Genomic DNA, 27,730 nt, shown 5'->3' with positions numbered 1-27,730 from the left:
ATGAGGCCAATGGTGACTAAAACAGTCACAGAGTTTAATGGCTGTGATAGGAGAAAACTAAGGATGGATCAACCACATTGTAGTTACTGCACAATACTAACCTAATTGACAGAGTGAAAAGAAGGAAGCCTGTACAGAATACAAATATTCCAAAACATGCATCCTGCTTTCAACAAGGCACTAAAGTAATACTGCAAAAAAATTTGGCAAAGCAATTAACTTTTTGTTCTGAATACAAACTTATGTTTGGGGCAAATCCAATACAAGACATTACTGAGTACCACTCTCCATATTTTCAAGCATAGTGGTGGCTGCATCATGTTATGTGTATGCTTGTAATCATTAAGGACTGGGGAGTTTTTCAGGATAACAAATAAATGGAATGGAACTATGCACAGGCAAAATCATAGAGGAAAACCTGGTTCAATCTTCTTTCCACCAGACACTGGGAGATTAATTCACATTTCAGCAGGACAATAACCTAAAACATAAGGCCAAATCTACACTGGAGTTGCTTACCAAGAACACAGTGAATGTTCCTGAGTTGCCGAATTACAGTTTTGACTTAAATCTACTTGAAAATCTGGCAAGACCTGAAAACGGTTGTCTAGCAATTTTGCAATCAATAGATAATACACATTGTATCCTTTCATAGCAGCTCCACCAACATATCTTCATAACTGTGTTACAGGGCAGGTCACAATTGGTCAGCTCACTTTTGCATCACAACCTCTCGACTCCCAGACGGTAACAAAGTGTCATTCTACCATGATTCAAATAGACTTTGAATCATTTGACTTTGGGATTCTAAATCTCAGTAGTGTCACAGAGTCTGCTACCTCTGCCTCTACCTCAGTAGTGCCCCCTGCCTCTACTCCCTCTACTCACACCCCTACCTCTAAATCCGCCTCTACTCCCACCTCTGCCTCTAAATCCCCCTCTACCTCTACCCCTGCCTCTCTCACTCGATAGGTGTCCCGCGGACCTCCTCAGCTTCTTCCTCTCCTCGTGGTGATCACGCTCCGCCTGCTGCTGCCGCTGTTGCTGCTCCGACTGAAGGAGATCATTGAGAATGGAGAGGAAGAGAAAGGAGGAGAGGGAGGCAGAGAGAGATACTTTTAATTGGAGTATGCTTAAGTGACCTTATGCAAAAAAATAAATCGCTTTTCTATTATCAGACCTGTAATCAACATTGACCTTGGCACTCTGCTTCCTCCAGCTCACACTGTAGTACAGGGCATTTACCCAGCAGACAGACTCAAGTCTCTCTGCACGTGAGGGAGCCTTAGCCAAACCTAGCTTGGCCTTGCACCATCTGTGTCCCGTGCAAAACCAATGTTATTATTTTTTTAAACTGCAATGTCCACGCAACTCATTGATAATTGAAGCATTTTTCGAAGGGTGCTGACACAAGATACAAATACAAGACACAAGAGTCAGTCGCTGACCTGATTTGGGGGATCGACCTTTATCTGGGGTTATAACAACACAAAGTCAAAACAGCAGTCAAAAATGATAATGATCAAAGAATGTTCTGTGCCATTGGTCCTCTTCTGCGTGCACCATTACAGATTATACACAGTGGCTACTCTGCAGTGTCAACCTTAACCTGTACTTTCATATTTTGTGTAAATATGTATGTTTGGGGAAAACAGACTGATGGAGGTAAAATGTCAATGACAAGCTCTCTTTGTTACTGTTACTGAACCCAGGATCAGCAGAAATCCTGATTAGTAGTCAGTAGTCAAATGGAAAGTTGACCTCACCAACCCACAGTCACCCACACACTTCAAGATCACATTCCTCATTAATCATTCTGACTGAATGGACTACAAGTGAGAACAAATATGAAAAGGACTCTGGATAAAAGAGACTGCTCTATTTGAAAAGACAGGACTGTGGAGGTAGCATATGTTACACGCAAATCACACTGTCCCTTTCGGTGGCTTATTATGTAATGGTGTCACTGTCATGACTTACCTTCTTGAGGGTGAAGGTGAGCTGTTTGCTGCCGACAGCAGTGTCAGCCACGTTTACTGTTCCAGAACGTTCCTCCAGCTTCAGACGTTCCTCCAGTGACGCTCTGTTAAGACAGTAGACACATATGTCAACATGGGACACATAGGCAGTCTATCACGAGCATGAACAGATACATGCACACACAATATAATGGTGATTAAATGCAGTACCTAGAAAGCCTGTTTCCTATACTGCTTTCTCATAGGATTCCTGGTATTTTGCCTGTAAAAACAATTGTGCAATATTTCTTTCAAACAGCCCTATTTTTAAGTCTTTCTTGTCGGCATTCACCTTTTATATAGCCATTGCTTTTGCCGGGAAGGAGCAAGAGACGTTCCATTTTGACCCGGTTGTTGCGACCGTTGTCATGGTAACCTGACAGCTGCACGTTCTAAATTAGTCCGTTTAAATTCAGACCCTCCACTGCTTTAATTTCTTCACACTCACAACAGTAAAGCGAAAAACTCACCAGAAGCAGACGGACAGAGCAAGCAGAGAAAGGTGGGTGGGAAGGACGGGACAGGCAGAGCAGTGACTGTATGCTAGCATGACAGTCCATATCTCCAATCATCTTTGCTGATAGCGATGTGTTTCCATAAGTGGATGAATTGGTCTAATTTAGCATGTATGGTAAAGCCTCAACCCTTAGCTACCTCTTCCAATTCAAAAGAGCCAAAAAGCGTCAAAGAGGACAAACGCCCGCCCGGCTTCGGTTGGGTCATAATAATTCAAAACAATGCATTCTAAAATAAATCACACACACGCCTGTGTGGAAAAACTAATTCTGATTGGCTGGTCCTGGCTCCCCAGTGGGTGGGCCTGGCTCCCCAGTGGGTGGGTCCTATGCCCTCCCATGGACTGCGCCCATGCCCAGTCATGTGAAATCCATAGATTAGGGCCTAATGAATTTCTTTCAATTGACTGATTTCCTTATATGAACTACAACTCAGTAAAATCGTTGAAATTGTTCCATTTACATTTTTTTAAATGCCATTTAGCAGACGCTTTTATCCAAAGCGACTTACAGTCATGTGTGCATAAATTTTTACGTATGGGTGGTCCCGGGGATCGAACCCACTACCCTGGCGTTACAAGCGCCATGTTCGACCAATTGAGCTACAGAGGACGACATTACTATTATTATAGGACGACATTTACTACTATTTACCATTTAGTCTTATTTCACGCTAAACTAAAATATTTACTAAAATATTTGCTTTTTAATGAGTTTGAAGCACGAGATCCATGTAGAGGGTGTTTTACATAATGGGAGGTAACCCTTGGGATACCCTTCCCTTCCTATATTCGACCCTTGTCCTAATTTTTCCTGCTGCTTGCTGCATGTGTCCACCTGTCAATACAGTGATGGATGTGACAGCCGCTCTCAGGCCGTGACCAAGGCAGGCCACACATTTCTGTCTGCTGCAGAGAACACAGCACAGTCAGGCACCTTAACACAGTCATGTTTCCCTGCTAATCATTGTACTGGCAAAAAATAACTGACTACTCTATATACCATGTCCATGTGAGGGTTGATTATTTGTGCTGACTGACAGTAACAATGTGAAAATGAGTAACATTTGATGCAATCACTGTAGTACTACTCCATGCTTGCTTTGGATTGTGTGCTGTGACGTTCTGTGGCATCTATTCAAAATGTTATGGTTCAGAGGTTGTTCCTAGAGACTAGAGAGCGTCACAAGAAGCTCACAAAAAAAAAAAAATCTTACTAACTTCTGCAACTTCTGCTTGCGTGCCACGTCCCCGAAGCTGCGGAACTCCTCACCAGCCTTGATCTGGAAGAAGCGGGGCTGCTGACCCGGTTTCCTGCCCTGAGCCTGGTTCTGGGTGGAGTCCTGGTCCAGCAGGGTGGTGTTGCGGTCCTGCTGCTTCCTCTCCTGCCGCCTGCGGTCCCGTCCCTCCTCATATATGAGGCGCCGCTGCTCCCTGACCTCGTCCACCCAGCTCTTATCGTCATCAGAACTCTCGTCTGAGCTGCCACGCCCCTCTGGCTCCTCCTCTTCCTGGTCTGGTTCAGTCTTCAGAGAGGAAGAAGAGGGAGGTGGTGACATTGTAGAATTAGAATGGGTAGAAAGTTTGTTCACCTTGAAAGCCACAATCCATTTTCGGTGTAGGCTACGATTCAGAAGCTTATCTATCAAACTTCGGTATGGGTAGAAAGCTAGCTAGCTAGCCTTGTTACCTTTTCAGAGTCAATGGCTTGTTTGGCTAGCAGCCGCAGCTTCTTCCTCCTCTTCTGGCCCACTTTGGACACGATGGGGTTGAGCAGGCGGAACTCCTCACTCTGCTCCTCCACCTGGTAGTCTGGGTTCTCAAACATCACCTGGAAACGCTCGTCGCTAAGGATGCTGGGTAGAGCCTGGCAGAGGGGGCAGAAAGAGTGAGAGAGGATTTGATTAACAGTTTAGGCAGCTGACATTCGCTGGATGAGCATATTTGAGATAATATGTAACTGACAAAATAATGGAAACAAGTAAATGAGGGATACAAAGTATATTGAAAGCAGGTGCTTCCACACATATTTAGATTAGATTTTAGTCATTTAGCAGACACTCTTATCCAGAGTGACTTACAGGAGCAATTAAGGTTAAGTGCCTTGCTCAAGGGCACATCGACAGATTTTTCACCTAGTCGGCTTGGGGATTAGAACCAGCGACCTTTCGGTTACTGGCACAACGCTCTTAACCACTAAACTACCTGCCACAGGTGTGGTTCCTGAGATTATTAAGCAATTAACATTCCATCATGTTTAGGGTCACGTATATAAATGCTGGGCAGGCCATTATGTTGGCTACCATGGCTATGCCCCCATAAGATGGCAATGCTCCCATCCACAGGGCACGAGTGGTCACTGAATGGTTTGATGAGCATGAAAATGATGTAAACCATATGCCATGGCTGTCAGTCACCATATCTCAACACAATTGAACACTTATGGGAGATTCTGAAGTGGCGCTTGAGACAGCATTTTCCACCACCATTAACAAAACACCAAATGATGGAATTTCTTATGAAAGAATGGTGTCGCATCCCTCCAATAGAGTTCCAGACACTTGTAGAATCTATGCTAAGGTGCATTGAAGCTGTTCTGGCGGCTCGTGGTGGCCCAACGCCCTTTTAAGATACTTTATGTTGGTGTTTCCTTTATTTTGGCAGTTACCTGTACATGCCAGTTTCCTCTAGATTACCTTAGAACCAAAAATATATAAACCCAGCCTACAGCTCTGAAAATACCAGTATAGGGCTGTCCCCGACAAAAAATTAATAATGTTTTGGTCGACCGAGAGTCGTCTGTTCTTTCGACCAATCGATTGGTCCAAATGTTTCGATTAGTGTTTTCCCTATATAGACACACCCCATGTGTTTTAAACCCCCTAGAGTGTATGTCCACCCATAATAAAAAAATCCCCATACAAATCTGTCAATTTAAGCTAGAGATATCTGTTCTTTTGCATTGGCTGTGTCTCAATCCACCGCATCCGCCTATGTAACACTTCCAAATCTGCGGTGAAATGTGACAGAGCTAGAGCTGTGTTTGGCGGAGTATGAGACATCCCGAAAATCGCCTGTAGCGTCCAAACAGTTTGGGCTACACACTAATATGACCCCTCCGTGGAAAGGTGAGACTCTCACGAACACGTCGGTTGCTTTGCTATTGCCATTGCCGACTATGTAAAAATAGCCTACATAAAGCCAATAAATAAAAACATTGCAGGCTGTAAATATCCTGTAAATCACATTGGCTACGCATGGCCTGTCTGCAAGGAACCTGAAACATTGTATCAACTATCAACTTGGTTCGGCCTGAAGCTCTTGCTAGCAAACTTGCAACATTGTATAAAATATTCTGGGTCCTCCGTTTTCTGCACCAGTGAGCTCCGGACAGACACAGCTTTAGGCTATTCCGCAAGGGATAAGAAGTAATCAGGTAAGCCTATTTTATGATGTTTCCACCGGATCAGAGCATGACATTTTTTTCCCCTTTCACGCCAAGAGGTTTATGAAAGAGAGCTGGAAAGATTTTTCAAATAGGCTACGTTGAAGAACTATTGTCATTCTCAATGGACTTCGTTTACTTGCTGTTTGAGATGAAGAAAAAATTACTTTGAGAAGCGCAACAGTGGTGGTGAGTTATGAAATCCCCAAATGGGCATATTTAAATGCCTACATTTGCGCGCAGGCCAGGTAGCATAGGCCTACTTCTATGCATAATCAGGTGCGTGTCCTTACTCAACATTGACAGGAGATCTATACAAAAAAAGATAATGAATAAATGGACAACTAAATGGAATTAAATAAAACAAAACTTGTTCCTCACAAGTGTAGCCTAGGTTGTGCAGTCCGCAAACAACGTGTCCACTCCGACAATAAGAACGGTAAAAGACTGTAATAATAATATATTGAATGCATTAACAGAAATGACCATAACCAAGCAAACATTTTAGATGAGAAATGATGGGAATTAACAGTAAATGGTGACACTACTGGTGATCCATCCCTGCAGCCTCCGCAATTAATTAGTCCACTGAGACATGCGTGAATCAGACAGGTGTCTTGTGTGCCATAAAAAAAATAGATAGAAATACAGTGAGGGAAAAAAGTATTTGATCCCCTGCTGATTTTGTACGTTTGCCCACTGACAAAGACATGATCAGTCTATAATTTTAATGGTAGGTTTATTTGAACAGCGAGAGACAGAATAACAACAAAAAAATCCAGAAAAACGCATGTCAAAAATGTTATAAATTGATTTGCATTTTAATGAGGGAAATAAGTATTTGACCCCTCTGCAAAACATGATTTAGTACTTGGTGGCAAAACCCTTGTTGGCAATCACAGAGGTCAGACGTTTCTTGTAGTTGGCCACCAGGTTTGCACAGATCTCAGGAGGGATTTTGTTCCACTCCTCTTTGCAGATCTTCTCCAAGTCATTAAGGTTTCGAGGCTGACGTTTGGCAACTCGAACCTTCATCTCCCTCCACATATTTTCTATGGGATTAAGTTCTGGAGACTGGCTAGGCCACTCCAGGATCTTAATGTGCTTCTTCTTGAGCCACTCCTTTGTTGCCTTGGCCGTGTGTTTTGGGTCATTGTCATGCTGGAATACACATCCACAACCCATTTTCAATGCCCTGGCAGAGGGAAGGAGATTCTCACCCAAGATTTGACGGTACATGGCCCCGTCCATCGTCCCTTTGATGTGGTGAAGTTGTCCTGTCCCCTTAGCAGAAAAACACCCCCAAAGCATAATGTTTCCACCTCCATGTTTGACGGTGGGGATGGTGTTCTTGGGGTCATAGGCAGCATTCCTCCTCTTCCAAACACGGCGAGTTGAGTTGATGCCAAAGAGCTCGATTTTGGTCTCATCTGACCACAACACTTTCACCCAGTTCTCCTCTGAATCATTCAGATGTTCATTGGCAAACTTCAGACGGCCCTGTATATGTGCTTTCTTGAGCAGGGGGACCTTGCGGGTGCTGCAGGATTTCAGTCCTTCACAGCGTAGTGTGTTACCAATTGTTTTCTTGGTGACTATGGTCCCAGCTGCCTTGAGATCATTGACAAGATCCTACCGTGTAGTTCTGGGCTGATTCCTCACCGTTCTCATGATCATTGCAACTCCACGAGGTGAGATCTTGCATGGAGCCCCAGGCCGAGGGAGATTGACAGTTATTTTGTGTTTCTTCCATTTGAGAATAATCGCACCAACTGTTGTCACCTTCTCACCAAGCTGCATGGCGATGGTCTTGTAGCCCATTCCAGCCTTGTGTAGGTCTACAATCTTGTCCCTGACATCCTTGGAGAGCTCTTTGGTCTTGGCCATGGTGGAGAGTTTGGAATCTGATTGATTGATTGATTGCTTCGGTGGACAGGTGTCTTTTATACAGGTAACAAGCTGAGATTAGGAGCACTCCCTTTAAGAGTGTGCTCCTAATCTCAGCTCGTTACCTGTATAAAGGACACCTGGGAGCCAGAAATCTTTCTCGACCAACAGCCTATCGACCAAACAATCGACCAGTTGACTAAATGGGGTCAGCCCTAGACTAGTATGTGAAATCTGAGTATGTGCGCAGGTGTATTTGCTCCTACCTTGCCCTTCTTCTTCCTGGCAGACAGTTCCCCCTCGTCGTCTCCCTCCTCCATCAGTTTGAGAGCCAGCCCCTTGTTCACCTTGGGCAGCTTCTGTCTCAGCAACACAGAACATTTATACAACACAACACACAATATATTAGCTATATACATTTCTTAGATAACAACGTCTGTATCACCATGTCCTTCAATTAATCAATCAAATGTACACTACATGACCAAAAGTATGTGGACACCTGCTCATCGAACATCTCATTCCAAAATCATGGGCATTAATATGGAGTTGGTCCCCCCTTTGCTGCTATACAGTGCATTCGAAAATTATTCAGACGCCTTGACTTTTCCCACATTTTGTTACATTACAGCCTTATTCAAAAATGGATTAAATTGTTTTTTCCCCTCAATCTACACACAATACCCCATAATAACAAAGCGAAAACAGGTTTTTATAATTTTTTGCAAATGTATTCAAAATAAAAACAGAAATACCTTATTTACATAAGTATTCAGACACTTTGCTATGAGACTTGAAATTGAGCTCAGGTGCATCCTGTTTCCATTGATCAACCTTGAGATGTTTCTATGACTTGGAGTCCACCTGTGCTAAATTCAATTGATTGGACATGATTTGGAAAGGCACACACCTGTTTATATAAGGTCCCACAGTTGACAGTGCATGTCAGAGCAAAAACCAAGCCATGAGGTCAAAAGAATTATCCGTAGAGCTCCGAGACAGGATATTGTCTAGGCACAGATCTGGGGAAGGGTACCAAAACATTTCTGCAGCATTGAAGTTACCCAAGAACACAGTGGCCTCCATCATTATTAAATGGAAGAAGTTTGGAACCACCAAGACTCTTCCTAGAGCTGGCCGCCCGGCCAAACTGAGCAATCGGGGGAGAAGGGCCTTGGTCAGGGAGGTGACCAAGAACCCATTGGTCACTCTGACAGAGCTCCAGAGTTCCTCTGTGGAGATGGGAGAACCTTCCAGAAGGACAACCATCTCTGCAGCACTCCACCAATCAGGCCTTTATGGTAGAGTGGCCAGACGGAAGTCACTCCTCAGTAAAAGGCACATGACAGCCCGCTTGGAGTTTGCCAAAAGGCACCTAAAGGACTCTCAGACCATGAGAAACAAGATTCTCTGGCCTGATGAAACCAAGATCGAACTCTTTGGCCTGAATGCCAAGCGTCACATCTGGAGGAAACATGGCACCATCCCTACGGTGATGCGTGGTGGTGGCAGCATCATGCTGTGGGGATGTTTTCAGCGGCAGGGACTGGGAGATCGAGAGAAAGATGAACGGAGTAAAGTACAGAGAGATCCTTGATGAAAACCTGCACCAGAGTGTTCAGGACCTCAGACGGGGCGAAGGTTAAACTTCCAACAGGACAACGACCCTAAACACACAGCCAAGAAAACGCAGCAGTGGCTTCGGGACAAGTCTCTGAATGTCCTTGAGTGTCCCAGTCAGAGCCCGGACTTGAACCCGATCGAACATCTCTGGAGAGACCTGAAAATAGCTGTGCAGCAACGCTCCCCATCCAACCTGACAGAGCTTGAGAAGATCTGCAGAGAAGAATGGGAGAAACGCCCCAAATACAGGTGTGCCAAGCTTCTAGCGTCTGAATACTTTCCGAATGCACTGTAACAGCCTCCACTCTTCTGGAAAGGCTTTCCACTAGATGTTGGAACATTGCTGCGGGGACTTGCTTCCATTCAGCCACAAGAGCATTAGTGAGGTCGGGCACTGATGTTGGGCGATTAGGCCTGGCTTGCAGTCGGCGTTCCAATTAATCTCAAATGTGTTTGATGGGGTTGAGGTCAGGGCTCTGTGCAGGCCAGTCAAGTTCTTCCACACCAATCGACAAACCATTTCTTTATTGACCTCGCTTTGTGCACGGGGGCATTGTCATGCTGAAACAGGAAAGGGCCTTCCCCAAACTGTTGCCACAAAATTAGAAGCACAGAATCGTCTAGAATGTCATTGTATGCTGCAGCGTTAAGATTTCTCTTCACATGAAAAACAGCCCCAGACCATTATTCCTCCTCCACCAAACTTCACAGTTGGCACTGTGCATTGAGGCAAGTAGCGTTCTCCTGGCATCCTCCAAACCCCGATTCTGTCGGACTGCCTGATGGTGAAGCGTGATTCATCACTCCAGAGAACGCGTTTCCACTGCTCCAGAGTCCAATGGCGGCAAGCTTTACACCACTCCAGCCGACGCTTGGCATTGCGCATGGTGATTTTAGGCTTGTGTGCGGCTGCTTGGCCATGGAAACCAATTTCATGAAGCTCCCAACGAACAGTTCTTGTGCTGACGTTGCTTCAAGAGGCAGTTTGGAACTCGGTAGTGGGTGTTGCAACAGAGGACAGATGATTTTTACGCGCTTCAGCACTTGGCGGTCCCGTTCTGTGAGCTTGTGCGGCCTACGACTTCGCGGCTGAGCCGTTGTTGTTCCTAGACGTTTCCACTTCACAATATTTTTTATTTAACCTTTATTTAACTAGGCAAGACAGTTAAGAACAAATTCTTATTTAGAATGACGGCCTACACTGGCCAAACCCGGACGACGCTGGGCCAATCACAATAACAGCACTTACAGTTAACCGGGGCAGCTCTAGCAGGGCATGTGACGAACTTACTTGTTGGAACGGTGGCATCCTATGACGGTGCCACGTTGAAAGTCACTGAGCTCTTCAGTACGGGCCATTCTATTGCCAATGTTTGTCTATGGAGATTACATGGCTGTGTGCTCGATTTTATAAAACTGTCAGAAACGGATGTGGCTGAAATAGCCAAACTAATTTGAAGGGGTGTCCGCATACTTTTGGTGATGTAGTGTATTTTATAAAGCCCTTTTTACATTAGCAGTTGCTATTTTATAAAGTTATTTTTACATCCTTGTCTGTCTGAATGTATTATGTTTTTAACAATCACACAGAGTATAATATCCCACCTTGATTTGTACTCTCTGGGCCCTGGACTCTTCTATCTTTTGGCGAATCTTGTCCTTGCGGTACTCATCGTAGGCAAATGGATTGGCCATGGTCTTCACCTGGACAAGTCACACAAAATGTATTTAGACACACAACTCAATAACATCGACAATCAACTAAGAATATGCAGTTATACACACACACACAACCTACCTTATGGTACAGTCTGATGTCCATGAAGAAGCCATGCATGTAGGCCCGCAGTAAAGAAGATCCCACCAGGTGAGACAGACCTATAGTTGAACACAGGCCAGGTAACATTATAGATTGCATGTACATTAAACATATTTCCTGAACATGAGTGAACAGCTACATTATACATTTGTACAATGATTGATGATTTATTCATTTTATACAGTGCATTTTTTTTTATGTGCCTCAATCTACACACAATACCCCATAATGACAAAGCAAAAACACATTTTTTATTATTTTTGCAAATGTATATAAAAAAAGAAGAAATATCACAATTACATAAGTATTCAGACCCTTTACTCAGTAATTTGTTGAAGCACCTTTGGCAGTGATTACAGCCTCGAGTCTTCTTGGGTATGACGCTACAAGCTTTGCAACACCCGTCTTTGGGGAGTTTCTCCCATTTCTCTCTGCAGATCCTCTCAAGATCTGTCAGGTTGGATGGGGAGCGTCGTTGCACAGCTATTTTAAAGTCTCTCCAGAGATGTTCGCTCAGGTTCAAGTCCGGGCCCTGGCCGGGCCACTCAAGGACATTCAGAGACTTGTCCCGAAGCCACTCCTGCGTTGTCTTGGCTGTGTGCTTAGGATCGTTGTACTTTTGGAAGGTGAACCTTCGCCCCAGTCTGAGGTCCTGAGGGCTCTGGAGCAGGTTTTCATCAAGGATCTCTCTGTACTTTTCTCTGTTCATCTTTCCCTCGATCCTGACTAGTCTCCCAGTCCCTGCTGCTGAAAAACATCCCCACAGCATGATGCTGCCACCACCATGCTTCACCATAAGGATGGTGCCAGGTTTCCTCCAGATGTGACGCTTGGCATTCAGGCCAAAGAGTTCAATCTTGGTTTCATCAGGCCAGAGAATCTTGTTTCTCATGGTCTGAGAGTCCTTTAGGTACCTTTTGGCAAACTCCAAGTTGGCTGTCATGTGCCTTTTACTGAGGAGTGGCTTCCGTCTGGCCACTCTACCATAAAGGCCTGATTGGTGGAGTGCTGCAGAGATGGTTGTCCTTCTGGAACGTTCTCCCATCTCCACAGAGGAACTCTGGAGCTCTGTCAGAGTGACCATCAGGTTCTTGATCACCTCCCTGAACAAGGCCCTTCTCCACCGATTGCTCAGTTTGGCCGGGCGGCCAGCTCTAGGAAGAATCTTGGTGGTTCCAAACTTCTTCCATTTAAGAATGATGGAGGTCACTGTGTTCTTGGGGAACTTCAACGCTGCAGACATTTTTTGGTACCCTTCCCCAGATCTGTGCCGAGACAATATCCTGTCTCGGAGCTCTACGGATAATTCCTTTGACCTCATGGCTTGGTTTTTGCTCTGACATGCACTGTCAACTGTGGGACCTTATATAAACAGGTGTGTGCCTTTCCAAATCATGTCCAATCAATTGAATTTAGCACAGGTGGACTCCAATCAAGTTGTAGAAATATCTCAAGGATGATCAATGGAAACAGGATGCACCTGAGTTCAATTTCGAGTCTTATAGCAAAGGGTCTATATACTTATGTAAATACGTTTTTTAAATATATATATATATATATATAAATTAGCAAACATTTCTAAAAACCTCTTTTCACTTTGTCATTAAGGGGTATTGTGTGTAGATTGATGAGGAAAAACAATTATTTAATCAATTTTAGAATAAGGCTGTAACGTAACAAAATGTGGAAATGGGGGTCTGAATACTTTCTGAATGCACTGTATATCTCTATATTCAACCTCCCTTGGGCAGGCTACATTTCAAGTGAAACTCATTAAAATATTTGTACTCTTTCAAATTGGCTGACATGACAAGGACAGTAAGGCTTAGTAATTAACTTTGAGAAGCAGCCTGTTGGAATGTGCTGGAAGAAAATGACATGACTGTAGACAACTGGTTTCTACAGTTATTTGCCCTGAGGCAAATCAAGGCTGTTTGCTCCCATTTAAACTGACACAATCAGGACAGTAGGAAATAGAGGGTAGGCCTATAAGTGGCGATTAAAATCTTAAGCTTTTACTTCATATAACAGATTTTCATTTATCAATTATGCAACAACTGTTTTGTCAAAGCTCATGTCTTTCAACAGGATTGTAGCGATAGCTTGTTACATTTTTCTGCCAAAATAGGCCTTTCTGCTAACATAGCCATTTCAGCTATTTGGTAAGAAGACTTTTGAGAGAGTTTAGATAAAGTAGTGTAACATCAGCCGCCAGACACCATTCTTTCAGCACTGAATGAACTTGAGTTAGTGACTACCATGAGGCTTTTTGGTCTCTGCTTAGTTCACTGTAAGATCACTTTAGTTCAGGAATGTGTAGGAGTTGTGGCACACAAGGACTGTGTGTGTTTGTGTGTGGTAACCAGATAGAAACCCGCCTTCGTCAGAAATCTTACTCTATTCGCCCCGCTGCCGGTCTGTTACATAACAAGGACACATTTCACAGCTGCAGTGAACTGAACTCCCCTCCGCCCTAGTCCCTCTTCCCCCCCTCATCTACTCCAACCCTCTCTCTCCTTCCCTCCCTCCTTTTATCCCTCCCCAATAACCGCATTTCTCCTCCATGTCATTTGATCTCTTTAGTGCTGACCCAAGCATTCCTCTGTTCTTTCAACCCCCTCTGTTCACCACCCCTTCATCTTTCCCTATCCCTCCTTCCATCTCTTAATTTCTCTCTCCATTCTGCCAGTGTTTCCCTTTTAGGCGGGATGGGTAAGTCTGGGGTGTATTCATTACGCCGATTCTGTTGCAAAACATTTCTTAAATGGAAGGAAACGGGGGGAGAGACCTACCTAAATTTTTCCAATAGAAACTCTTGTTTTAGTTGCAAAAATGAGTACACCCCTGGCCTAGCGGTGTTGCCCCAACCTGCCTAAATACAAAATGGCCTCCACTGAATGAAAAGTGTAGTGTACACAGCCCTGGAAGGTTCCTCAAGAACTTTAGGCCAAAAATAACTTGAATGGCCCATTCCAATTCAAGGCCCTACCCTCTACGTAATAGGCACTTGTATTTCTGTACATTTGATAGGAACAAATATGTAATATCTGATAGGTAATATGCCAATAGCGTACTTCCACCCCCCTCTCACCCAGATTCTCTAGGTCCTTGCGGGTGACAAACTTGTAATCATCGTAGACTGTACTCTCAGGGCTCTCCTCCAGCTCCTCTGTCAGGTTGTCCAGGAAGGAGCACCAGCGAGGAGCAGGCCCCAGTGCCTACACAGGGACAACATGTAGGGGAGGAAGGAGAGACAAGAACAAGGGATGAAGTGAAGGAGGGACAAGGAAGGAACATTTGAAGAATTCTAATTCAATACATTTCTCCCTTTCTACTGCTCTTGAGGGCTGGTAAGGGAAGTAGGTGTTGGCAACATTCCAGTTCCTAGGTGTAGTTTCTTGTACCTATCCAATCCTTTAAGGGCTCTGAGGATGAATCGACAAGGATTGCCTGCGTTATCAGATTGGAATCACCCCTTTACTTAAGATAATTTAATGCCACTGGGTTCAATCCAAACTGACTTCTGTTTGTCTATCAAATCAGAGTTCAAAGTCTACAGAATGCCCCCTTCCTCAGTGTAATCATTGACGAGCCAATGGCTAATGTTAACTTCCAAACCTTTCCCTAATGTTCTATAGGCAGCGAAGGAGGCATGCATTGGAGGCCTTTGCACACCACCCGAGTTAAAAACCTAGGGAGAAACGAGCTCTCAGGAACTGGAATCATGCTCATCTAATCTATCCATGAATGATAGATTAGATTAGTAAACCAAACTAGTTGACAACTTTGTGTTATATTTGAGGTTACTGTTGATTCCATAGCATACCGGAGTGAAAAATGTAGCTATTTATTCAGGGAAGTTTGAGCACTGCTATGTGAATGTTTGATATGGGCCGCTGAAGTATTCCAAAACTCGAATAACCAAAAATATAATGTGTTTGCTGTTAACAGATAAACACAATATTTCCTAAGTTCAGTATTAGCTCTTTGTAGGCCCAAACACACGCTAGTTAAGAGCTTGTTGTTCCGTAGCTCAACACCACAGTGATCTAATCAGTGGTTGATGAATGGGACAGTACTTAGAAACAAATCGTGTGTCAGGGTCACCACATCATCTTTCTAAACAGAGACTACTTTACAGTACACACACATCATCTTCCTAAACAGAGACTACTTTACAGTGTACACATGCTTTTCCTAGAATAACTGAAAAGCTGGTATAGGGGTAGACACAAGACAACCTGTTGCTGAAGAACATTCACAACCCAACAAGGGCACTTTCTAGGTGAAAGCAGGTGGGCGGTTTTCTATGAATAGTGCCCTTGGTGTTTTTTTGCAGACCATAGAACACCAGCCAAACCAAACTGGACAAATGAAAGTCTCAAACACTAAAGCCCTCAAACAGAAATCGTCCTATCGTGCCTTCTCTATACTGCCTTGGTCTGTTTGGTTTCAATTCACACCCTGGAGTAAATCTATCTCATGGGAAGATTTACCTTTCAAACCAAACCTGCGGTACACTGAGGTATGCAAAACTAGCCTGAGGGAGCGTGAGGATTGTAGAACTCACAGGGATGTAGAACGTATTCATCTTGGGGTCTTCATTGGCAGTGAAGAGCATACCTGTGAAGTTAGGAGAGAATAAAAAAAGCGGGAATGAGTGAGATGAGCTAACGAAACAGACAGATCTTTTTCAGATACTAAAGTTAGCAAAGTAATAAACTAAAAAAGTGGAACTGTACAAAAAGGCTCATTGTCTGCTGGTTTTGTTTGACTCTAGTTAAAAAGCCTAACTTCATGTGCATGCAGTAGAAAAGTAGAAAGCAGCAAAATAACCAAAATGTCTTGTTGGGTTTTAAAATGTGTGCTACCATTATTGACAAAAGTGTGGCTTGCTCACATCTTCATCTGACAACAAATCATTAATATAAATGGTTCTGTGGATTTGCGAAATATGTGAAATTACAGCGATTACATCCTGAATGAATCCAGCTGAATCCAACAGACAATGGGCCTTTTTGTACAGTTCCACTTAGTTTATTACTTTGCTAACTTAAGTATGTGAAAAAGAATGTATGTACGGTTTGACAAAAACAGAGCCCTGCATGAGGGCCTCCGTCAATCCGGAGGACTGGGTGATCTCTCCGAGGCTGACATGAGTAAAGTTTTTAAACGGGTCAACACTTGTAAGGCCGCAGGGCCAGACGGTATTCCAGGGCGTGTACTCAGGGCATGCGCAGACCATCTGGCAGGTGTCTTCACAGACATTTTCAACCTCTCCTTGTCCCAGTCTGTAATCCCAACATGTTTCAAGCTGACTACCATCATTCTTGTCCCTAAAAACTCTAAGGCATTCTGCCACAATGCCTACCACCCTGTAGCACTCACATCTGTAATCATGAAGTGCTTTGAAAGGCTGGTCATGGCACACATCAACTCCATCAATCCCAGACACACCGGACCCACTCCAATTTGCATACCGCCCCAACAGATCCACAGACGACGCAATCTCAATTGCATTTCACTCTGCCCTCTCCCACCTAGAAATTAGGAATACCTATGTGAGGATTCTGTTCATCGACTACAGCTCAGTGTTCAATACCATAGTGCCCTTAAAGCTCGTCACCAAGCTCGGGACCCTGGGACTAAACACCCCACTCTGCAACTGGATCCTGGACTTCCTGACGAGCCGATTACAGGTGGTAAGGGTAGGCGACAACACCTCCGCCACGCTGACCCTCACACCAGCACAGTCGTGTAGAAGGCACGGCAGTGCCTCTTCTCCTTCAGGAGGCTGAAACTATTTGGCATGGCCCCTCAGATCCTTAGGAACTTTTACAGCTGCTCCATCGAGAGCATCCTGATTGGTTGAATCACCGTCTGGTATGGCAACTGCATCGCCCCCGACCAGAAGGCCAGCCATCCAGGACATACATGCCAGGCGATGTCTGAGAAAGGCCTTTAAAATTACCAAAGACTCCAGGCACCTGAGACATGGACGGTTCTCCATGCTCCAGTCCGGCAGACAGTATCGGTGCATCAAGGCTCAGACCAACAGACTCCTAAACAGCTTCTATCCCCTGGCCATTAGACTGTTAAATGGCTAACAACTATTGCTCCCCCTCACACCAACGCTGCTGCTAAAATGATTACTGATCATATTTATTACTACCTGCTGTTCATTGATTTTATTACCATTAGTATCTATCTATTTATCCTGCTACTGGTCACTATTACTCCTGTTAACATGTACACTGAGTGTACAAAACATTAGGAACACCGTACTAATATTGAGTTGCACACCCTTTGCCATCAAAACAGCCTCAGTTTTTCGGGGCATGGACTCTACCAGGTGTCGAAAGTGTTCCACAGGGATGCTGGCCCATGTTGACTCCAATGCTTCCCACAGTTGTGTCAAGTTGGCTGGATGTCCTTTGGGTGGTGGACCATTCTTGAAAAACCCAGCAGCGTTGCAGTTCTTGACAAACTGGTGTGCCTGACACCTACTACCACACCCTGTTCAAAGGCACTTCAATCTTTTGTCTTGTTCATTCACCCTCAATGGCACACATACTTTAACCGGTCTCCTCCCCTTCATCTACACTGATTGAAGTAGATATAACAAGTGACATCAATAAGGGATCATAGCTTTCACCTGGCTAGTCTGTCACGGAAAGAGCAGGTGTTCTTAATGTTTTGTACACTCAGTGTAGGTCAGTTGAGTAGTAGCTGACGGAGCACTACGAACGCCTCAAGTTTACTTTTGGCAGCCACGCCACCCCACAACAACATCTCACATTTTGTGTGACTGGGGGGCTAATTAGTGGAACATCCTCCATTCCTATTCGTTCCCTTTCCCAAGTCAGTCACTTTCAGTCACTTTCTTTTAGTCATTTAGCAGACGCTCTTATCCAGAGCGACTTACAGGAGCAATTAGGGTTAAGTGCCTTGCTCAAGGGCACAGACAGATTTTTCACCTAGTCGGCTCGGGGATTAGAACCAGCGACCTTTCGGTTACTGGCACAACGCTCTTAACCACTAAGCTACCTGCCGCTCCCACTGATACACTTCCACACCCCCCTACACACTGGAACTTCACAGAGATTTCTTAGAGCAAGAGGGCCAGCAGCACCTGAATCGGAGACAATGCATGCTCATCATGGGAGAGATGGGAAATAGGGGCCCAGGCGTAGACAAAACTTAATGGCATGTGTGTCTGCGAAGGAAATACCAAAGAAAGTAGGTGTGTGTGTGTGATCTCTGGGATGAAGTCACAAGGAGAGAATGTACATGCCAAAAAGAGAACTGAAGCAGGATCGTAATAAATTCGCCTGGATTCACCTTGTCAGTCTATGTCATGGAAAGAGCAGATGTTCCTAATGTTTCGTACACTCAGTGTATATTACCACTAGTCAGTGGCGGCTCCTGAAAAAATTCTCAGGAGGGGCAATTTTTCTGATGATTTAGGTGACCTACACACATTTAAAAAAAGATATGTCCAGCAACAACATGAAGACAGGGGCAGCATATAAGTCAATACCAGAAGCATTTATTGACTGATCTCAAAAGTGTTGGCTTACCAGGGTTGGTGGAGCCCTCAGTTTCATCTTTGCCTCGCAAAGCTAACTCAAACACTCCTAAAAACTTCACACACTGGATTAGCCGGCTGAGGATGTGGCGGTTCTTGCTAATGTCGTAGTAAATATATTTGTTATAGTGAATATGGAATATGATATGTTGAGTAAAATGTTGTGCTAAGATCTATTTAGGTCAGGAGCTGGTTATAAGTTCTGTTCCTATCCAATAACAATGGACAAAAGGGTCCTATCTTGTCAGCCTTGTCAGCAGGTGGCCAAGGACAACACCCACGCCATAGGCCTCTCAGTTCTTCCAACTCACGAGTTCTTGCTCTGAGGACACACACACACACACACACACACACATCATCACTGTTAAACACACACACACACACACACACATCATCACTGTTAAACACACACACACACACACACACACAAAAATCCCCTCTCTTAGGCTGAACATTTGAAGACAGAGAACCCGACTCAGAGCCAATGCAACAGTGACAGTAGCCTGCAGGGGACCTCGCCCAACTCATCAGGACCAATCAGAAGATCAGAACTACTAGATTGAACCTACTTCATTTATTGCATAAAATGTCTGCACACAATGTTTGGGCTCTCTTCAGATAATAATAATAATAATAATAATAATAATAATATGCCATTTAGCAGACGCTTTTATCCAAAGCGACTTACAGTCATGCGTGCATACATTTTTGTGTATGGGTGGTCCCGGGATCGAACCCACTACCTTGGCGTTACAAGCACCATGCTCTACCAGCTGAGCTACAGAAAGTGGATACTCATGGATGCGCATTGCAATTGTAAAATGTCAACACAATTGGAGACACCACGTCATTTTTGGAGACATGTTATTGACAGTAAACTATTGTAGATGCGACTGCTAACTAACTAAAACATTTTAGCTGGCTAGCTAATCATCTTAGCTAAATGTGGGGCAAACAATTCAGTTATTTACCGTTAATTTGAGGGATTGGGGTGAAATAAATCGAGTTACATAGTGATACTTTACGATATACTGTATTGACAATATCGCAATATTTTAGCGCTAGTTGGCTGTACCTGCACCAAAACACCATTATTGTTCCTTCATAGCTTGTTCTCAATCTTTTCACATTGGGAGCCAATTTGTTTTCAGCACTTTTATTTCCATGACTGATCAAAACTCGTTCTCATGGCTTTCTGATCCCTCTGCAACAGACATATGGTGCGCAATAAAATCACAGTATCGAATCGCAATACGTATAGAATCATGAGACTCGCAATGCTGATGCATATATCTTATCGTGAGGTTCCTGGCAATTCCCAGCCCAAGTTCATTTGCCACAACAAATCTCTTCGCTAGCAAACGCGATGTCTTCTCCAAAACGGCAATGTGTCTCCAGCAATGTTTACTTTTTTGACGTTCTATGGCATCTCCACTTTCCAAGCATATATGACCACATGTAATATTTTGGTAAGTGATGCAAATAGTGAACTATGTAGGGCCAGGATGTAAAATATATGTAGCTGCAGCAATTTCTCTTATCTGATATGGTAAGTAATGGGGCTTAATTTATAGCTCCCTAAGAGTTTGACGAACGGGTCCGTGAACGCGATTCCAGATATATTTACCTCTGAATAAACTGCCTTTATTACACCATATCCACATCCAGTAAACTTGTGATTATCAACACTAACCTCATCGTTGTGGCGGCGGACAGCTAGCCTGTATCCCTCGTCATCCAGTTGAGTGAGTGGCAATGTATTTTTTCGTTCGTACCAATTTTTGGAAAATCCTCGGGTGTAGGACTTTCCGCCTTTAGTAGAAACCTGTTGAATTATTAAATTTGGTCTGGGAGGTCCTAATTGTTTCGTTGCCAATTTATCTTCATTTGTTCGCCGACAAAAAGGAACTTATTTCAAACAATCCACTCTTTTCTCAGTTACGTTCATGGTTACGTAACGTATGACGAAAGCGTAAGTGCAAGCCCACAGACACCCATTGAGATTGTATTGAAGGCTCTGAAATTTGAAAAAATAGATTTTACATGGGAGTCTATGACAGAAGTTCTGGGCGATTTTCAATCTGACTGAAATCGCCCCAAAAGGGGGTGGAGCCATTTGAAGCACGACTTTAGCCTGATTCGACATTTAGAGGCAGTGTGGCACTGTGGCAGATCAGACGTATAGATTACAACACTGATAACTACTGTTGCCGTGATATAATTGATTAGAAAAAAAATCCCTTCCTTTTCCCGTTTGGCAGTGCGTCGCCCATATCGCCCTATTGAACAGGCCGTCCCTGCCACTAGTATATTACCATAAATATTGATATATTACTGCTACGATTCACTTTCCAGTCCTGTTTACATGTATATCCGCCTATCACGCCTACACTGACACTCTTGCACACACACACACACACCCACCACTTATGCTGCTGCCATACTGTTGACTATTTATCCTGCTACCAGTCAATTTCTCCTAATACCCAGCTATATGTACATATCTACCTCAAATACTCCAGTATCCTTGCACATTGTAAATTTGTTATTGGCACTGACCCTGTAAATAGCTTCCCATCTTACAGTGGCTTGCGAAAGTATACACCCCCCCTTGGCATTTTTCCTATTTTGTTGCTTTACAACCTGGAATTAAAATGGATTTTATGGGGGTTTGTATCATTTGATTTACACAACATGCCTACCACATTGAAGATGCAAAATATTTTTGAGCGTGCATAACTATTCACCCCCACCAAAGTCAATACTTTGTAGAGCCACCTTTTGCAGCAATTACAGCTGCAAGTCTGTTGGGGTATGTCTCTATAAGCTTGCCACATCTAGCCACTGGAATTTCTGCCCATTCTTCAAGGCAAAACTGCTCCAGCTTCTTCAAGTTGGATGGGTTCCGCTGGTGTACAGCAATCTTTAAGTCATACCACAGATTCTCAAGAGGTCTGGGCTTTGACTAGGCCATTCCAAGACATTTAAATGTTTCCCCTTAAACCACTTGAGTGTTGCTTTAGCAGTATGCTTAGGGTCATTGTCCTGCTGGAAGGTGAACCTCCGTCCCAGCCTCAAATCACTGGAAGACTGAAACAGGTTTCCCTCAAGAATTTCCCTGTATTTAGCACCATCCATCATTCCTTCAATTCTGACCAGTTTCCCAGTCGATGAAAAACATCCCCACAGCATGATGCTGCCACCACGCTTCACTGTGGGGATGGTGTTCTCGGGGTGATGAGAGGTGTTGGGTTTGCGCCAGACATAGAGTTTTCCTTGATGGCCAAAAAGCTCAATTTTAGTCTCATCAGTACCTTCTTCCATATGTTTGGGGAGTCTCCCACATGCCTTTTGGCGAACACCAAACATGTTTGCTTATTTTTTTCTTTAAGCAATGGCTTTTTTCTGGCCCCTCTTCCGTAAAGCCCAGCTCTGTGGAGTGTACGGCTTAAAGTGGTCCTATGGACAGATACTCCAATCTCCGCTGTGGAGCTTTGCAGCTCCTTCAGGGTTATCATTGGTTTCTTTGTTGCCTCTTTGATTAATGCCTTCCTTGCCTGGTCTGTGAGTTTTGGTGGGTGGCCCTCTATTGGCAGGTTTGTTGTGGTGCCATATTCTTTCAATTTTTTAATAATGGATTTAATGGTGCTCCGTGGGATGTTCAAAGTTTCAGATATTTTTTTATAAACCAACCCTATCTGTACTTCTCCACAACTTTGTCCCTGACCTGTTTGGAGAGCTACTTGGTCTTCATGGTGCCGCTTGCTTGGTGGTGCCCCTTGCTTAGTGGTGTTGCAGACTCTGGGGCCTTTCAGAACAGGTGTATATATACTGAGATCATGTGACACTTAGATTGCACACAGGTGGACTTTATTTAACTAATTATGTGACTTCTAAAAGTAATTGGTTGCACCAGATCTTATTTAGGGGCTTCATAGCAAAGGGGGTGAATACATATGCACGCACCACTTTTCCGTTATTTATTTTTTTCATTCCACTTCACCAATTTTGACTATTTTGTGTATGTCCATTACATGAAATCCAAATATATATCCATTTAAGTTACAAGTTGTAATGCAACAAAATAGGAAAAACGCCAAGGGGGATGGATACTTTTGCAAAGCACTGTATTTCTCGTGTTTTCTTTATTATATATTTATTTTTTATTAGTTAAACTATTTTGATATTGATTACGGCACTGTTTGGTAGAGCATGCAAGTTAATCATTTCAGTGTACTTGTGCATGTGATAAAAACTTGAACGAGAATCTTAAACACCTTAACTCAAGTGCTCACTAAAGATTGCTGTAATAAGACATCATTGCTGGTAGAGAAGCTGTCAGTGGATAGAGTGGCAGTCTTATTTCAAAAGCACAGTCCATGCCCTCATACAGTAGCACGGGGGTAGGCAACTAGATTCAGCCGCGGGCCGATTTTTGTTGGAGCGAATGGTCGGGGGTCCGGAAAATAATAATAATAATAATTAGTACACTGCAAATTGACCACAACTAAGCCCAGAAATAGGTTGTTATTTTCAAATACAATAATTTCTAACCTTAATCACATTGAGACACAATCACATCTTTTTTTTCTTTTTTTGTAGGAATACCTGGGAACAGATTTCCTAAATTATTATAGTTTTTTGATGAATTCCTGGTGATTTTACTGTTTTTTGTAACCTAAAACTAAATCACTTGCGGGCCGGTTCTGTTGCCGACCCCTGCTGTAGCATATCTCTGGAGCAGAAGAGGTAAGGACTTGTTGAGGTCACTGGGCACCATCTAGTGGTAGTTGAGCATTCTGGTAAATGACTACAAAGAAAATAACAGAGTGCCTGTTGGCCAACCCTCAGAGATAAACTTGGTACAGAAGAAATGTTTAGTATATCTGGCTCATTGTTAATAGAATATAACAGTGTGTCTGAGGTGATCTCACCAGAACCAGGGTAGATGCACACGTCGTTGATGTTAGTCTGGGGCTCAATGGAGGAGAACACTTTCCCCTAGGGTGAAACAGACCAGAGGTATGGTTAGAATATCAGTTCTAGCACTGTGATAGTCAATTAGTGGTCTGTCCTTCATCAACCAACTGTCCAATGACAAAGACATTTTTACTATAAAAAATGCAAAGGCATTTCCCCAAAATTACCACAACATTTAAATGGTAAATACTTAAAGCTGGAATATATTCCTTTTTGGGCAACCTTACCAAGTTCACATAGAAATATGAGTTATAGATATGTCATTCATGAAAAGCAAGTCTAAGAAGCGGTAGATCCGTTCTATGTGCACTGTTTCTACACTTCCCATTCTTAAGTTTAGTTTTTTTGTGTCTTTTATTTTCGGTTTTGTACACCAGTTTCAAACATCTGAAAATACAATATTTTTGGTTATGGAAAACATATTTCACAGCGGTTTAGATGGTACAATGATTCCCTACATTGCTTGTTTTGTCACAGAAACTGAAATTAGGCAAACTATTAGAATTTTAGCAACCAGGAAATGCCGGAGCAATTTTTGCATATTCAAAGTGAGTTTGGAATAGTGCAGTTGGCAATATTCTAAACCAGCATAAATCATCTTCGCTGTTTTTGCAACATCCAAGCAAAAAACATTAAGGTTTTCAAATGTCCAATCTGTCAAAATGGTACCAAATGTCTGGTTTTAAAAAACATTAAATCACATTTTTTCAACATTCATAAACATTTACTGTGTCTTTGTTCCAGATCTTGATGATCTTGGAGTCTGCAGTCAGAACCAGGTCTAGGTGGTCCTGGAAGTTGACAGACTTGATAGGAAGGCCGTAGTAATGGTCTTTTACCAGCAGGGGGTGACTGGAGCGCAGGTCGTAGAGGAGGACCTACAGTACCATGCAAACCGATTGTCAATAGGGAAAGTTGTGGGGAGGGCTACATTTAGGCAATAAGTCAAATTCAACATCTATTCCAGAGTTTTGTGCAATATCCCAGCTATTAGGACACAAAAGACACCTTCATTGTAAAAGTTCATACCTGCCCAGTGCTGGTTCCCACAGCCATGGTGAGAGAGCCGTTAAACTTGAGTGCGCTGACCGACGGTAAGCCCTCCACTCTAAAGACAAACACATTCAGATCATGGATTAGAACAATGGTGTTTTTCTAGATACATCTAACTGTTCATGTTCTAGTGGTGTACTTACTCTGCTCCTTCTGTGACGCTGCTCAGGGCACAGTCTAGCATCCCCACCCGACTTCGTACACGAGGGTCCCAGCACTCCACTTTTCCCTAGCCACCAACAACACAGGGAACACGGTTAGACACACACAGGCACACACACAAAATGTCCAATCCTCTTTGCGGCACATAGGCTCCACCCACCTCCGCTGTTCCTGAGGCCAACAGTTGATGGACAGGGTTGATGTCACACACATTGTGCTCCCTGTCAGTCATAGAAAGGGCAAAAAGAGACATGATCACAGTCTAGCATCCCATGCATAATGCCGAGTCTTGTAATGACTGTGTTTACTGTATTGTGTATTGTATTTTAATGTACAGCTGCCTTCACAAATAAAGTAAAGTATTGTACATGTATACTTACACAGCATCTGTCTGAAGGGAGTTGAGGAACCTGCCTTGCTCCAGATTGAGTCTGAATATCTCTGAGCTGAGAGAGAGGAAAAAGGTCTGTCTTACTGTAGAGTCAACAGTAACAAAACTCCAACTTGTCAAGTTGAAGCCAAGTCTAATGATACATAGGAAATCAAGACAGTGAATGCTCCACCTTCTTTTGGCTTTTAACCCTTACCTTGCCCCAACAAAGTAGAGGTCGCAGGAGGGGTAGTGGTAGGCAAAGTCCCTACCAAACTTGGGAATACGCGTCTTGTAGTAGTGTCCATGCTGCGAGTGGAACTCCACGTACCGGTTACAATGCAGAAACACCAGCTATACACACACACACAACAATATCAGGTTACATTTATTTCTTGAAAAAATAAAAGTTTAGGTAACCCCCACTGCAGGAAACAACCAAGGAAGTCTGTCTTACCTTCGAATAGTCATCGGACAGAATGTCAAAGGCCACAACTGTGAAGGAAAAAAACACTTTCAGAACTAGCTACAAGAAAAAATTATATCTACCGGCAAAGACTTTCGCAGAATGCAAAAGCTGTATTTATTGGTGACCATCACAGCATGGCAATTGTGTATGTTGGGTGTGTGTTTACTGAGAACGTGTGCCTGACTGCACCCTAGTTAAGTATTAAGTGTGAGTGTTCATTAGAGTCAGGACTGACTGAGACCATCACTGAGACAGCTGGATCCTCTTCCTATGGACCAGCCACTCACTTCACAACAAAAGGAGGGACGGATACTTGCAGGGATTCCCATAGCACACCGGAGTTCTAGAGGACCATAGAAGCAAAATATTTTTACATATACAACTAGTGGGTCTATCACTTACCGTCTGAATCCAGACACCGCTCAAACTTCAAGGACAACTGATACGTGTCATAGCATCGGATCCTGGGTTTGTATGTGCCTGAAAGGATGTTAAAAGAAGCTGACAAATCCATACATAACAGTAATTACTTAGAATACTGTCTACTCTAGTGATATGTGCCAAATTTAATCTGAAAGTGACAGCAAGCCAAATGCTCACCTGCTGCTAGAATGAACTGCCCATCCCTTGACACTTTGATGGAGGTGCACACTGTGGGCATCTCAAAGTCTTGGATGAGCTCGATCCTGCGTTGGATGTCTGAGAAAAAGCAGTTAGATAGGTGAGGCATTAAATAATAGTCTGACCACTTGGCCAGCACACAAACACCTGTAAGCCATTAGTTAGTAAAGGAATACTCACCAACATCTTTCTTTTGCAATGCCCTTTTCTTCCGATCTGAGAGCCACTGGGAAACAAATATTGAGACGTGTGTTATCACATACTCTGATTGTTATGTGAAGCTACTGCTTAATTTGTGACCTCATACACAATATCACAGCAATATCTAAACCTCCATGCTTGATGCCATGGCTGCAGCGTTAGCCTACTGACTGGCTAGTTGCCTAGCATGCCTTTGTTTCAAGAGAGCAATAGCTAAGGACTTAACTACGCAATTTAATAGGTTATCAATCTGTGATCAAATACTATTAGCAGTAGCTAAGTTAACTGGCTTATTTTTTATTGTAAATTAGCTTGCTAAACTATTAAGAAAGCTAGCTAGCCAACGTTAGCTAGCTAGCTACTAATGCAAACTTACCTCTGGAAGAGACTTTCCGTGGCTTAAGTTATAAATCTTCACATCATTCACACTGGATATCTGCATTGTCGAGGCTGTCAAAGATACTTTCCACTCATAACACTAATGTACAATAATTGTAAGTTCTGAGTATTAGTAAATATTCATGCCCCACGTTGCTACAAACAACGTTGGTCTGTACTTTTAGGTCCGTGTGGAAACGTGGACGCCACAAAACAGTAGATGGGGTTCCCATTGATTTCTGTGTAGAAAGTCTGTAGGTTTTGTTTTTGGATGTTATATCAATTTAAGAATATTGATGTACTAATTATTATACTATAAAATAGCGCAAACGGACACACTAAAGCATGGTAATAATTACAATCCTCCTGATAATCATTTTTACATTTTAACATTCTAGTCATTTAGCAGACGGACTTACAGGAACAATTAGGGTAAAGTTCCTTGCTCAAGGGCACATCGACAGATTTGTCATCTAGTCGGCTCGGGGATTCGAACCGGCGAAATAATTAAACTCCACTGTACCATACTGTACTGTAATGGTCACTCACGCATTCACTTAAAAGCATCCTGGTCTCATAGACTAGACATAACATAGTAAATG

At 43.3% G+C, this 27,730-nt stretch overlaps 1 protein-coding gene across 1 annotated transcript; it reads right to left on the bottom strand.

Moving 5' to 3' along the window:
* Positions 1 to 525: 525 nt before the first annotated feature.
* LOC121544789 (nucleolar protein 10) lies at positions 526 to 27,325 on the bottom strand. Its single transcript, XM_041854937.2, has 21 exons — positions 27,127 to 27,325; positions 26,730 to 26,775; positions 26,529 to 26,627; positions 26,331 to 26,408; positions 25,917 to 25,954; positions 25,677 to 25,813; positions 25,470 to 25,535; positions 25,250 to 25,310; positions 25,071 to 25,156; positions 24,904 to 24,982; positions 24,603 to 24,752; positions 23,829 to 23,895; positions 15,877 to 15,929; positions 14,398 to 14,524; positions 11,286 to 11,365; positions 11,093 to 11,191; positions 8,131 to 8,223; positions 4,223 to 4,399; positions 3,754 to 4,058; positions 1,981 to 2,083; positions 526 to 1,053 (listed from the first exon to the last, which is right to left on the bottom strand). Exons 1-21 carry the CDS (start codon positions 27,190 to 27,192, stop codon positions 853 to 855), a joined length of 2,211 nt encoding a protein of 736 aa, XP_041710871.1. The 5' UTR covers positions 27,193 to 27,325; the 3' UTR covers positions 526 to 852.
* Positions 27,326 to 27,730: the final 405 nt, after the last annotated feature.

Source organism: Coregonus clupeaformis, chromosome 29 (genome assembly GCF_020615455.1).
Source record: "Coregonus clupeaformis isolate EN_2021a chromosome 29, ASM2061545v1, whole genome shotgun sequence".
In the NCBI taxonomy this organism is placed as follows: Eukaryota; Metazoa; Chordata; class Actinopteri; order Salmoniformes; family Salmonidae; genus Coregonus; species Coregonus clupeaformis.
This window is presented reverse-complemented; position numbering and strand designations above follow the sequence as displayed.